Source organism: Podarcis bocagei (genome assembly GCF_964188305.1).
Source record: "Podarcis bocagei genome assembly, chromosome: 7".
Classification (NCBI taxonomy): Eukaryota; Metazoa; Chordata; class Lepidosauria; order Squamata; family Lacertidae; genus Podarcis; species Podarcis bocagei.
In genome coordinates, this window is record NC_138132.1 from 10326292 (window position 1) to 10339508 (window position 13217).

The following is a 13217-nucleotide window of genomic DNA, read 5'->3' on the forward strand; positions in this document are numbered from 1 at the left end:
ACATGAGCAAATGTAGCTTTTCACTGTGATAGGAATTTTGAGGTCTTAGATATATGGCAATGTTCATAACCGCACGTACATAGATCAGCACAGGAAGACCGACCTGAAGCCATTTTGATTCCTAAACTGAGCAAATGTTTTCTCTGCAAGGTCAAAGGAAAATGGAAAAGCCTCCCCATTGTCTTTTCCTTCACAAGTCCTGTCTTAAGGGTATGTCTGTGTTTGAATAGGGTGTGAGCCTATGACATGGCCCAAGAACTAAGTATTTATCATTACAAAAGATTAGCCAGGCTCCCCAGGAAATCCAATCAAGTAACCTGCCAGACAGGAGATAAACAAGGACAGGAGAGAAACAACATTCAAATTTCTGTTTAGACCACCTTTTCTGTGATGTAGGTATGATGTATCTGAGGGGTGGTCTTAGGTTACACCCCTTCTGTGATGTGTGTGATGTTTCTGGGGGTGGTCTTGATCTACAGGGTGGCAATTTCAAAAGTCTTTATAAGGCCTTGTACACCGTTTTTCGGGGTTCCTCCTCTCTCCTGCGGATGAGGGGAGCACCCTGTTGCAACAGTTCAATAAATAACAGTTCATTGTTTTGCTTCTCAATATTCCCTGGTTGGCCTCTGTTATTCTCTCCTACCAATAGGGAACCTATGTAAGGACTCTGTATGGGCTCTTGGATACCCCATAAGGGAGAAGGCCAATTTTTGTTTACAACATCACCCAGCGTTAAGGGAACTATGAACTTCCCCTGATTCCTGTAGCTGCAGCTTTTGTTTCAAAAAAGAAAAGAAGAAGTTGGCAACCTTCCAGTTGTGGGCGATCACTTGTCTGTGTTATTTACTCATTTCCCTTTTTCTGAATCTCCCCTTTCCACCCAGAAGGGGAGCAGACGCACAGGAGGTCAGGAAATGTTGCCCTGATTCCATGCGGGCTTGAAGAGCGTTGAAAAGACTTTTATTCCAAGATCGAGGTGACAGCCCCATAAACTTTGCAATGCAAAGGAGAGTGAGAAACTAGTTTGGTTTGGTACTGATGGTGCTCATCAGTACATACACACAGACACACACCCACTCTGCACCCACCAATCCCCTCACACGTCCTTCCCTCTCTCCTGCTATGGAGATAAAAAATGTGTCGTCCTTTCTACAGCGGAGAGGAGGTGCTTTGGGGTGTTCAATGCGGCGACAGCACAAAATAACTTGAGATGGAACCTCTCCTGCAGCCTCACCACCTTAAAAAAGGTCTATGCCTGGGGTGGCGGGTGGCGCTGTGGTCTAAACCACAGAGCCTAGGATTTGCCGATCAGAAGATCAGCGGTTCGAATCCCTGCGACGGGGTGAGCTCCCGTTGCTCGGTCCCTGCTCCTGCTAACCTAGCTCCACAAGACGCACCTGACCATTAGACGCACCTAGTTTTTAGAGGAGGAAAACAAGAAAATAAAATTCTGAATGAAACAGTGGATGTATGATTTTTGTGGTTCATGCTGTGGCCACACACATGTGATTTGATGGTGAGTTTGGGGTATCCCAATGCAAAAATCCTGAGAATCCATGTGGATCCGTGCTTTGTTACCATGTTTTTGTGCCATTGCGGCCCAAAGCAACAGTGGATGCGTGATTTTTTGGTGCAGGCTATAGCCATGGACATGCTATGTCATCTGATGGTGAATTTGGGGTGGCCCAATGCAAAAATCCTGAGGATCCCTGGGTTTTTACCTCCCCCCTCCCAGGCAGCCTCCTTTATCTCTAGCGCCAATCAGCTGCTTCCTTTCAACACTCCCTTTCCTCTTGTTTGCCTTAGTGTCTTTTCCTTAGCTGGAGCAGTTTTTTGCTCCTCCTTTTCTTCTAATTTCTCTCCTCATTGCTTTAGTCTCCCTGTCTCCTCTCCTTGCAAGTTTGCTGTCTTTACCTCCCCCCTCCCAAGCAGCCTCCTTCATCTCTAGTGTCCCTTATCTCCCTCCCGATCACTTGCCGATTAGCGGCTTTGTTTCAACACCCACTTCCCTCTTTCAAAAAAAAGAAAGAAAAAAGCATGATCTGCTTTTCTCCCCTGGGCAATTCGGCTCCAGGGACCACACATTCGCTCCATAAGATGCACTGACATTTCCCCTTACTTTTTAGGAAGAAAAAAGTGTGTCTTATGGAGCGAGCGAAAATACGGTATCTATGTTGGATATTCTCTCTCTGTGTGTGAGAATCATTTGTTCCAGAAACAGAGAAGAATGGAGAAGAAGATTCAAGAAGCAGCAGAAGGCTGAGATTGTTTTGTCTATGCAAGGACATTTTCTGTGGGAACTTGGCCCTCCAGCTGTTTTGGGACTACAATTTCCACCATTCTTGACCACTGGTCCTGTTAGCTAGGGATGATGGGAGTTGTAGTCCCAAAACATCTGGAGGGCTGAGTTTGGGGATGCCTGTTCTAAATCATCCATCAGAGGTTGATGGATTGATCCAACAATCTAAGCCCACCACCCTCCAAAGTCCAACTTGGAAAAGTGGGTTGGGACCATTCACCTGTCCATCACCTGATGTCACAATGACATCAGGGAAATGACACCTATTTGAGGCTGTGTACATACTAGACTTCAAACACGTTGAAAGTATATTCTTTGCCTCAAAGAATTGTGGGTGCAGTAGTTTACTCCTCACAGGGTTACCATTCTCAGCAAATGTGCTTTAAAGGTATATTGCATATACACAGACCTGAGTTCAGGAGAAAGTTGCTCTAAGTGATGACTAGATGATTGGCAGTTGCAGCAACCTTCTTTGAAGATGCTTGGCATTAGGAGTGCACCTTCAGAAGAGGTTTAGGATTGCGATTAATGGGAAACCCTTTGCAGTCCCTACAGAAAGAAAAATTAAAAGCAGAGCATTTTTCCCTCTGCAGAGGAAGCGGATTGAAATCAAAGCTGTATCTTCTACCCTTGCTCGGATGCACACACAACAAAGTTCAAAGAAATGTGCATTTTGAGGGATGGCTGTGTTTCGGTTCATTCCTGCATCTACAGGGGTTGGCTAGATGACTCTATGGTTCTATGTATTGTTTTGCAAAGTGTGAATTAGGCAAGTTCACTTTTAAATGCAAACTGAATCAAATTTCTCTCCCATCTCTATTTCAGGGATCTGGGGGAAAGGCTGGATTTTGTACTTTTGTCAACTTAAAACAGTCCAACCTCACTCTGTTTCTCTAGCATACACGCACACATAGTCTCAGATGCAATTTTCTTTGAGAATTCACTCCTGCGACTTTCAAAGTTCTTTTGTGAAAGAAGATGTTTGAAGCGCAAACAACTTCGGAGTCTGACCGTGTGAAAATTTGAACGCACATGAAATACCTTGTGGGAGGGGAGAAGAGAGGAAGAAATAGTTTTGCTGGTGGGGCAACTTCAGGAAATTGCTTAAGAACTTGGGAAGGGGGAAGGAACCCAAATCACAATTCTTCCTGCCCCACGATGAAACCTTTGGAAGAAAACCTAATCAATAAACAGATAACAATTGCAATAATAATCAAGATTACAGAGCGAGGAATCTTCAGTTTATTTGAGGGTAATAAATGATTCCAATAAATGCATAACAAAAAAATAGAAAATGGAGGAGCAAAGGAGAGGTACCGCCAAGCAGCCCTGCCTCCTCCTCCCAGATTTTCCTGCACCTGGAGAGAAATAGATGTTCCTCCACTGCAACCTGCTGGCGGTGGAGAGTCAGATGCAGATCTCCCTTCCAAACAGAGGTGTGCGATGGTGAGGGAAGGGATGGATTCAGGCAGAGCCATCGCTGGAAAACGTCGCCTTGACTTTGTCCTTCACCTGCTGGAATCTTTCAGAGAGCCAGTTCCTGCCAATTGGAAGGCAACAGTGAAGGAGCCATGCCACCATCGCCAGGGTCTGTGCAAGACACGGCACTTGATCGAGGTGGGCACCCTCCCCCCTCCCACCCCCATGCTACCCCTCCTCCTCTCCTCCTTCCCCCAATTTGCTGTTAAACAGTTCTGCCCCCTCTAATGAGCAAAATAAAGGTAAAGGGGACCCCTGACCATTAGGTTCAGTCGCGACCGACTCTGGGGTTGCGGCGCTCATCTCGCTTTACTGGCCGAGGGAGCCGGCGTACAGCTTCCGGGTCATGTGGCCAGCATGACTACGCCGCTTCTGGCGAACCAGAGCAGCGCACGGAAACGCCGTTTACCTTCCCGCCAGAGTGGTACCTATTTATCTACTTGCACTTTGACGTGCTTTCGAACTGCTAGGTTGGCAGGAGCAGGGACCAAACAACGGGAGCTCACCTCGTCGCGGGGATTCGAACCCCCGACCTTCTGATCGGCAAGTCCTAGGCTCTGTGGTTTAACCCACAGCGCCAGCCGCGTCCCATAATGAGCAAAATAAGTGAGGATAATTCTCAGGGATGATTCACACCCTGGCTGGGACTTTCTTGATCTCCTGCCTTCGGGCAGAAGATATAGAAGATATAGAAGCATGATTTGTCGCACCAACAGGGTAAAGAACAGCTTCTGGGCTGTTAGGCTGCTGAATGAAAAGATAACAACAGGGCAACTGACTTTCGGGTTTGGTGTGTGTGTGTCAGTAAACGAGGGGAATTAAGGCTAAGAGAGCTTAGTGGGGGGTGCTCATGTATACAAGTTGTATACAAGTTGTTCAAGTCTCACTGTATACAAGTTGTACAAGTGACAATAAAGTATTTCAATAATGCAATGGCAGCGGCAGCACCCTCCTGAAATCTGCCTTGCCCCCTTCTCTACCTTGCTCAGAGGTGAGCAAGGTCCTTCTTCAGGGGGAGGCATTCTGGGGGTAAGGGGGCCCGGCGGAGAGCACCGACATCACCACCAGTCCACAAGAGTGTCTGAAAAGAATTTCTAGCTGCCGTGGCAAAGGGGCAGTGACTGGGGAGAGTGCTTTTTCGCCCTGCCACATTCTGTCCCGCTCTACTCTCTCCACCTACTGGTGGCTGGAGGAACTGCTATTTCTCTTGAGATACCTTGTTAAGATTGGGGAAAGATGTTGCTCTCTGTAGATCCTTGCTACCACTGTGGCCCCTTTTCCTTTGCAACCCCCCCCCCCAAATGCAGGGCCTGATGCCTTCTAGCCAATCTAGCCGGAATTTAGCTGGAGCCCAACTCTGCACTCTGAGAGAGGAAATATAAGAACCCGCCTTACATTTAGCTTGAATCTAGCTCCATCCATCTAGCTCAATATGGTCTAATCTGACTGGCAGAGGTTCTCCGGGGCTTTATACAGTGGCCATTCCTAGCCTTTCTGTGGAAATGCTAGGTGTCAGACCTTCTGCATGCAGAGCCACTATGCTACAACCCACAGGAGCTTTCGGGTTCCTTCTGGGCCTCAATGAGAATTGGTGAAAAGACATAATTCAGATTCATCAAGGAGCATAATTCAGATTCATCAAGGAGCATGACTTTGTTGTTGTTGGAGCTTCTTTTTATGCCATCCCACTTTCTAAGTAGAAGAGTTTGGATTTGATATTCCGCTTTATCACTACCCTAAGGAGTCTCAAAGCGGCTAACATACTCCTTTCCCTTCCTCCCCCACAACAAACACTCTGTGAGGTGAGTGGGGCTGAGAGACTTCAAAGAAGTGTGACTGGCCCAAGGTCACCCAGCAGCTGCATGTGGAGGAGCAGAGACGCGAACCCGGTTCCCCAGATTACGAGACTACCGCTCTTAACCACTACACCACACTGGCTCTCTATTCAAGTAGTTAGGTGAGATATTTTGCTAGGCTAGGGGGCTCAGGGCAGGTTCCGTGGCACACAAAACTCTGTCTGCTTCATGTGTCTCAGCAGTTGCCCCCCACCCGACGTTTTGTCCACACTATGGCACTGAGGCACATTTGACACGCACCCTTTCCCTCAAAGAATTCTGGGCACTGTATTTTATCCCTCACAAAGTTAGAATTCCCAGCAACCATTAACAAACTGCAATGCCCAGAATTCTTTTCTTGGATGGGGAGAATTCTGTGTGTACACAGCCCTGGGTTTCAGGCCTTGCAAGGAAGCCATCGGAAATTCACCTGGCTTTGGTGATCGGCTCACTGTTGTGGAACTCCTGGAAAGCTGTTTTGGTCCTCTCTCCAGCGTTGTCCATAAAAGTCTGAACATTGCGCTGGAAGTTCTCAAACCTTTGAGACAGGGAGGGCTCTGTCGGCTCAACCTCAGCGGAGGCTTAGAGAAAGCAAAGAGAACAGTGGCAAAGGCAGTGAGAAATGGATTGCACAGCTTGGAAACTAAACATATCTGGTTTTGCAATATGCCCCAACTCCCCTCCTTCCCCTGCTGTTCTCTGATTCTCTGGTTGGCCCTAAACACGTCCTTGTGTTGCATCTTCATCAACATGAATGATTCAAGTGAACCAAGGTTATGCAAAACTGCCAAAAGCTAACCTCGGTTATTATGGCACAATCACATCTTACGTGTAATTAGCTAGCGTGGTTTCAACCTTGCACGGTTGAACCAAGTTTCAATTGAACCAGGGTATGCAAACCTAGCTAAAAACTAACCTCGGTTAGTTAGGGCTGCCATATTTTGAAGAGCGAAAAAAGAGGACACATTTGCCAACTTCTACTTTTAACTATGGATTGCCATGACGACTCTCATTTTTAATACCCCTACTATATGTAGGCTATAGAAGCTGTGATATATTGCTAGTATTCATGTTCTTAACTTTCAACAATTTTCATATAAATTTTGATTCTTGCCAGTGCTATAGTATCTCAAACCTTCCTAATGGCTGAAGAGGTGATAACAGAGAGATTGAACTCTCTCGTGCCACTTACACAGTCAGCTATCAGACAAAATATTCATATATTTCCAATTATATGACTCCAACCTATTATGAAGAAGTCTGACGTAAAATACAAATTACAGCCAATTGAACTTTTCCCTTTTTTGCTTAATAATGAAAGGCAGATTCCCGCCCCACTCCACACACAACAAAAGGATGCATAAAGGTACCTAAATTTAAAAGTAAGGAAGAACGTATCCTGCCCACATAGTAAAAAACACAATTTTTAATTTCCATGCCCTAGTTCAAAAGCCACTTAAAATCCATGACCTTTGGGAACAATAAGCAAAGGGAAAGGGGAATGTAAAGGACAAAACAGAAATATAAAAAGGCAACCTAGACTGTGGGGGCGAAGCAATTGCTTCTATACCAGCAAAACACACGTGCACCTACAACTCTGAGCCACCATAGCATTAAAGAGAGATGCCTCCTCTATTTCTTTTTAAGATGCACAGATTGGGGGATGAACCCCTGCATTTGATGTGGGCAAACATGGAAAATAACCACAAGGAAAGGGGGGGGAGGCGGAGAGGAGAGACAGAACATGCAATAGACTGAGACAACACATAGCGCTAGGAAGTGCCAACCTTGGTTACAGTCGGCGCAGATGTAAAGCTAAGCCATGGTTAAGGCTGACAAGGGAAGGGAGGCTCATTCATGTCAAAGTGCTGAGAAGGAGACAAGAGGCGGAGCCTGACCTCTCCCAAACTCCTAACCAGGGTTAAGGTATCAACCATTAAGCCTTTGGCATTGGGCCATGGGGCTGCTGTATTACCCCAAAGCAAAGTGGTGTGCTATGGCTGCTACCTCTGTGGTCTAGTTTTCTCCTCTGGGATAGAGAGAGAGAGCGCATCCAGCAGGTGGGGACGTCTACCTGGTTATGGCTCTGGATTCTAGATTTGAGGCGAGAGGTACCAGCTAAAGGAGCCTGGAAGAGCTGCTCTTCTGTGCTCAGCCAGAGTGGAAGCTGGGATGGAGCAAAGATAGGGTGGTACCCCAGACACACAGAGAAGTGAGACTGGGAACCCCTCTGCTCTTTCTAAACCCACGACAGTGGAGCATAAGGGGGAGGTTGGATTGCAGCCTCTGTGTTTTGATTCATGAAACAAACAGGATTCCTCTCATAAAGCGCACACCACAAAACTCCAAAATGGGAAATCGTTTTGATTTTGATTTCTTTAAACCTGCGATCACTAAGGTTCCTCCTGCTATCTGTTAGATACGTGCAACAGTAGGGATCGTTCAGTTTGCGACTTAAGGGTTAATTCTGACGCTAGCAAGCAAGCCAAAAAAGGAACTGGTGGAGGTGTTGCTTAGCAACTAAACATAGTGGCATGCTCTTTGCTGAGATAACACATGCTGTGATTGGCTGTGAAGTTCTGGAGGAGCTTTTCTCTGTATGTTCGGCTGAATGTCTTCTTGCCCTGCACAAGGCCTGAATTAAGAAACACCCCCCCACCAGAAAAAAATAATCCGCTCTCTAGTTCTTTCTCCTCAAATTATACAGTGTTTTGTTCTGTTTTCCTCAGTAAAGTTTTACCAAGTCTTTTCTCATTATATAAGTGACTTTTGTTAACACTCTCCAGATCACGTCCAGCCCGCCTCCCCCTCTTATTTTTAAGCCTCTGTTGCTTCCAAACCTCACACCCACTGAACATCAATGCCCAACGCAGATTCTGCCCACAAACTTGGCCAGCTGCAGATCCAAACCCGGCACTGATGGGAAGCCAAATTTTCTCTGGCCAGGAAAAAGAAGTGTTGGAGCTTTCATATGAGAGAGAAAAAAATATGTTGCCCAGCTGCAGTGATAGGATTTGCACAGACATGTCAAATGGGAAGAGCTGTCAGAAGGAGGGGCTTATTTTGGGCCCGGGGTGTGTGTGTCCGGGAGCAGGAAGGTGTGGAAAGGATCCTTTGCCAAACCTGCGTAACTAGAATTTCCAAATTAGCCAGTGGAAGGGAATAGATGCAGTCTAGCCTGTTCCAGTCGCATTGGTGGCGCTGCATAATGAGCTAAGAAAAGGTTTTCGGCTCCTACCTGTCACAGCAAACAAAGCCATGAGAACCACTGCCACGGAAACCGCAAGCTGCATGGTGTTGGAGGGTCTTAGAGTTCCTGGAGGAAAAAAGGAAGGAAGGAAACAAGGGCATATATAGGTGGAGCTGGTTAATAACGGTGACAATGGTGTTGAAACACTCATGAGCTGCCTGATGACTGTGCCTAAGGTTGCTTCCACATGACTAAGAAATCCTGACCTGTTCTCACAAAATTTGTGTGGAGCTTCGATGCCATCAGCCGTTCATTGAGTATTTATTCTGATTTGCCTGCAGGGAGGTCAGATGACATTGCATCCAGCCAGCTATATCACCTCACACTTCCCAGGGCTTTCCCCATTACTTTCCTTCCAGCAAGAAGTCCAGTTTTGAGAGGTGGGTTTGTTGCACAAGATTAACTTCAGTTGTGCAGCCTGAGTTTTCTGGTACGTGATCAAACCCTACCCGGAACTAGCAACAGCCTGGAAGCACCCTAAGAGGTGCAGGGGCAGGGACTGGTTTAAAAGGAGAGAGAGTTGGCAACCCTTGCAGCAGAAATCTTCCGCACCTTTACTGGGTTCAATACACATTGTAAAATTCTCAACAACACTGCAAATGGCTTCTTTTTCTTTCCACGTGCTCCTTCACTGCCCTCCCGTCCCATCTCTGATTCCCCACCTCCACCCAGAAATGGAATGATGTTCTGCCTCCTCTCTTGAAGGACGGTGACAGACAATTGCCACCTGTCACCTGAAAAGGCACCGGTGCTTTTCACAGCTCGCCAGCTGACAGGCAAAGCTTCACCCCAGCATAGCAACTCTGTTATGGAAGGATCCTTCACCGGCTGAATTTCTGCCTGGTGTGAAACTCACGATGGCATGAACTCTCCATTAAGGAAGGAGGAAAGGCAGGGGTCAATGCAGCCATGTTAGATGACTCGTAATAAATCTGAGTCGCTTGCATGGCTGTCTGCTCTTGGTTTTGAAGAGCTTCTGACAGCGATTTTGGGGAGGGGGCATGTCAAAGCTTCACCTGCTTCATGCAGCTGTTAAAGGCATAAAAACACAGGAAGATCCTTTTATACCAGTGGTTTAGTATTGTATACTCTGGCTGGCAGCTGCTTTCCAGGGTTGCAGCCTGGAGACGTCCCAGACCCACCTAGAGAGGCCGTGGGTCAAACCTGGGATTTTATGCATGCAAATCAGGTGTTCTACTACGGCTAGGAAGGGACGCGGGTGGCGCTGTGGGTTAAACCACAGAGCCTAGGACTTGCCAATCAGAAGGTCGGTGGTTCGAATCCCCGCGATGGGGTGAGCTCCCGTTGTTTGGTCCCTGCTCCTGCCAACTTAGCAGTTCGAAAGCACGTCAAAGTGCAAGTAGATAAATAGGTACCACTCCAGCGGGAAGGTAAACGGCGTTTCCGTGCGCTGCTCTGGTTTGCCAGAAGCGTCTTAGTCATGCTGGCCACATGACCCAGAAGCTGTATATTGGCTCCCTCAGCCAGTAAAGCGTGATGCGTGCCGCAACCCAAGAGTCGGCCACAACTGGACCTAATGGTCAGGGGTCCCTTTACCTTTACTACGGCTAGAAAATTGCAACCCTCTGTTAGTGGCAAAAGCTAAATCAACATCTTGGAAAAATGAGGCAAAAAGCTCTCTTAGGGTTGCACTTCATTGCCACCTCCCTCTGCCCACTAAACTTTCTGAACCTTTCTCCCCTCTTCTGAGTCTGTAGTCCCGTCTGTTTGCCCCCACACCACTCCCCAATCCTGCACTTTGCTCGGTCTCATGTTCTTAGATTTGCTTCATATTTTTTTTAAAGGCTCTGTTGCTGTTTTTTAAAAGCAACGCAGCAGGCAGTCGTTTAACAGGTGAAGCTCTCCCTGGCATGGAGATGCAGCGAAAGCAACAGCTTTCCCTGCTGAATTTCTGTGCAGTAAATTCGCACTGTTAAAGACGCAGGCCACTCAGAGAGAGAAAGTGCTCCATCTTCACACACTTCTCATTTAAGATGCCATCGCCAGGGGCTCTGCATTAACTTGCCACGTCTAGATTTTGAAATACGAATAATAATAATAATTTGCCTCTAATTTAGTCACCCCGTTTGAATTCCCCTTTCCCCACATGCCAAATGAATCCATTTCTATAGTTCCACTTACTTGCAGCTGGGAGTGGAGACGAGAATCCAAGGTGAAATCGGAATTCCTTCCCAGCTGCTCCAGCTGCTCCCTATAAACCTAGCACCCTGCCTCCAACATCCGCCCCTCGGAGGGCAGCAACCTGAGCCTCGCTGCTCTTTCTCCTCCCCTCCGCAATTGGGAGGTTGCTCCATCCCTCCCAGGAATTTAAACCGCAGCCAGGGATGCTGTAAGAAAAGAAGGCAAGTGTGTGTGTGTGTGTGTGTGTGTGTGTGCACACGCACAATCCCATTTCCTCAAACTTTAAATTCACTGGGAAGTTGGGGGTGGGGGAGAGAGAAGGAACCACCTTCCACCCAGCCCAGTTTGCTTGTACTTTTGGTCTGGCTGAGCAGTTTGCAAAAAGGCTGGGGGAAAGAAGAGGCCTGCCCCCCTTCTTGAGGCTTCCCGGATAGGGTTTTGCCTCTAAGATGCTTTCGTGATCTGGAAGGATAAATAGCCCTGAGACACAGTTAAAGGATAGCTCAGCTGGTTAGAGCATGGTGCTGATAACATGAAGGTCGCAGGTTCGGTCCCCCTGTGGGATAGCTGCATATTCCTGCGTTTCAGGGGGTTGGAGTAAATGATCCTAAAGGTTCCCTCCCAGTTCTACGATTCTACGAATAATAATAATAATTTATTATTTATACCCTGCCCGTCTGGCTGGGCGTCCCCAGCCACTCTGGGCGGCTTCCAACAAAATATTAAAATACAGTAATGCATCAAACATTAAAAGCTTCCCTAAACAGGGCTGCCTTCAGATGTCTTCTAAAAGTCTGGTAGCTGTTGTTCTCTTTGACATCTGGTGGGAGGGCGTTCCACAGGGCGGGCGCCACTGCTGAGAAGAGATTATGGTCTCTCAAGTCATATTTCCCCCCAGTTTTTAAGTTCACACATGGAAGCACTTGCGCCTGATTCTCAAAACGCTCAGTCTGTGGGGGCTTCCTGAAAGTCTCAGATTTGGAATTTACATTTTCAAAGGTCGTCGTCTGTCTCTAACCTTCTGAGGTAGCCTCAAGGCCACCACAATTTGGAAGGCTACAAAAGAGGAATTGACAAATTCGAGGAAGATAAGGCTATTCAATGGCTACTAGACATGATAGCTATGTTCTGTCTACGCAGTCGGAGACAGTCATCTTTCTGGAAACTGCCAGAGGGGAGAGGGCTCTTGAGCTTGCAAGTTTCCCACAGGTATCTGAGTGGCCCCTGAGATATGCTATCGATTGGCCTGATCCTGCAGGGTCTTCTCATGTTCTTTGGGTCAGCAACATGCATAGGATGTAAGTGGTGAGACTCAAAAAGGAGGCTCCTTTGCTCAGACAGAGAGCTCATGTTTTGCAAGCAGAACATCCTGGGTCTAATCCCTGCTACCTTCAATTTTAAAAGAGATGATCAAATAGATAGTGATGATCTTTGCTGTGCTACTGAGGTTTGTTGACAAGACAGAAGTACTGTTTTGGGGGGACAGGAGGCGGGCAGGTGTGGAGGATTCCCTGGTCCTGAATGGGGTAACTGTGCCCCTGAAGGACCAGGTGTGCAGCCTGGGAGTCATTTTGGACTCGCAGCTGTCCATGGAGGCACAGGTCAAATCTGTATCCAGGGCAGCTGTTTACCAGCTCCATCTGGTACGTAGGCTGAGACCCTATCTGCCTGCAGACTGTCTCGCCAGAGTGGTGCATGCTCTGGTTATCTCCCGCTTGGACTACTGCAATGCGCTCTGCGTGGGGCTACCTTTGAAGGTGACCCGGAAACTACAACTAATCCAGAATGCGGCAGCTAGACTGGTGACTGGGAGCGGCCGCCGAGACCATATAACACCGGTCTTGAAAGACCTACTTTGGCTCCCAGTACGTTTCCGAGCACAATTCAAAGTGTTGGTGCTGACCTTTAAAGCCCTAAACGGCCTCGGTCCAGTATATCTGAAGGAGCGTCTCCACCCCCATCATTCTGCCCGGACACTGAGGTCCAGCGCTGAGGGCCTTCTGGCGGTTCCCTCACTGCGAGAGGCCAAGTTACAGGGAACCAGGCAGAGGGCCTTCTCGGTAGTGGCCCCCGCCCTGTGGAACGCCCTCCCATCAGATGTCAAAGCGATAAACAACTACCTGACATTCAGAAGACATCTGAAGGCAGCCCTGTTCAGGGAAGTTTTTAATATGTGACATTTTAGTGTATTTTTCATCTTTGTTGGAAGCCG

At 47.5% G+C, this 13217-nt stretch overlaps 1 protein-coding gene and 1 long non-coding RNA gene across 2 annotated transcripts; one reads left to right on the forward strand and one right to left on the reverse strand.

The window, feature by feature from the left end:
• The first annotated feature begins 612 nt into the window (after positions 1-612).
• LOC308590685 lies at positions 613-3594 on the forward strand. The gene is made up of 2 exons (XR_014009874.1): positions 613-2687; positions 3125-3594. It is a non-coding gene; the product is annotated as an uncharacterized lncRNA (long non-coding RNA).
• APOC1 (apolipoprotein C1) lies at positions 3519-11160 on the reverse strand. Its single transcript, XM_081200805.1, has 4 exons — positions 11006-11160; positions 8852-8929; positions 6044-6194; positions 3519-3839 (listed from the first exon to the last, which is right to left on the reverse strand). The coding sequence occupies exons 2-4, from the start codon at positions 8904-8906 to the stop codon at positions 3764-3766; spliced, it is 282 nt and encodes a 93-aa protein (XP_081056931.1). The 5' UTR covers positions 8907-8929; positions 11006-11160; the 3' UTR covers positions 3519-3763.
• Between the last annotated feature and the right edge of the window lie 2057 nt (positions 11161-13217).

Bases quoted from the DNA above. Each gene is read 5' to 3' on its own strand.
- APOC1 (XM_081200805.1), bottom strand. From the start codon at position 8,906: ATGCAGCTTGCGGTTTCCGTGGCAGTGGTTCTCATGGCTTTGTTTGCT. The intron at 6,195-8,851 runs GTAGGAGCCGAA...GCTTTCTCTAAG, and splicing joins GGCTTTGTTTGCTGTGACAG to CCTCCGCTGAGGTTGAGCCG. The intron at 3,840-6,043 runs GTGAATTTCCGA...TCCAATTGGCAG, and splicing joins GAGCCGATCACCAAAGCCAG to GAACTGGCTCTCTGAAAGAT.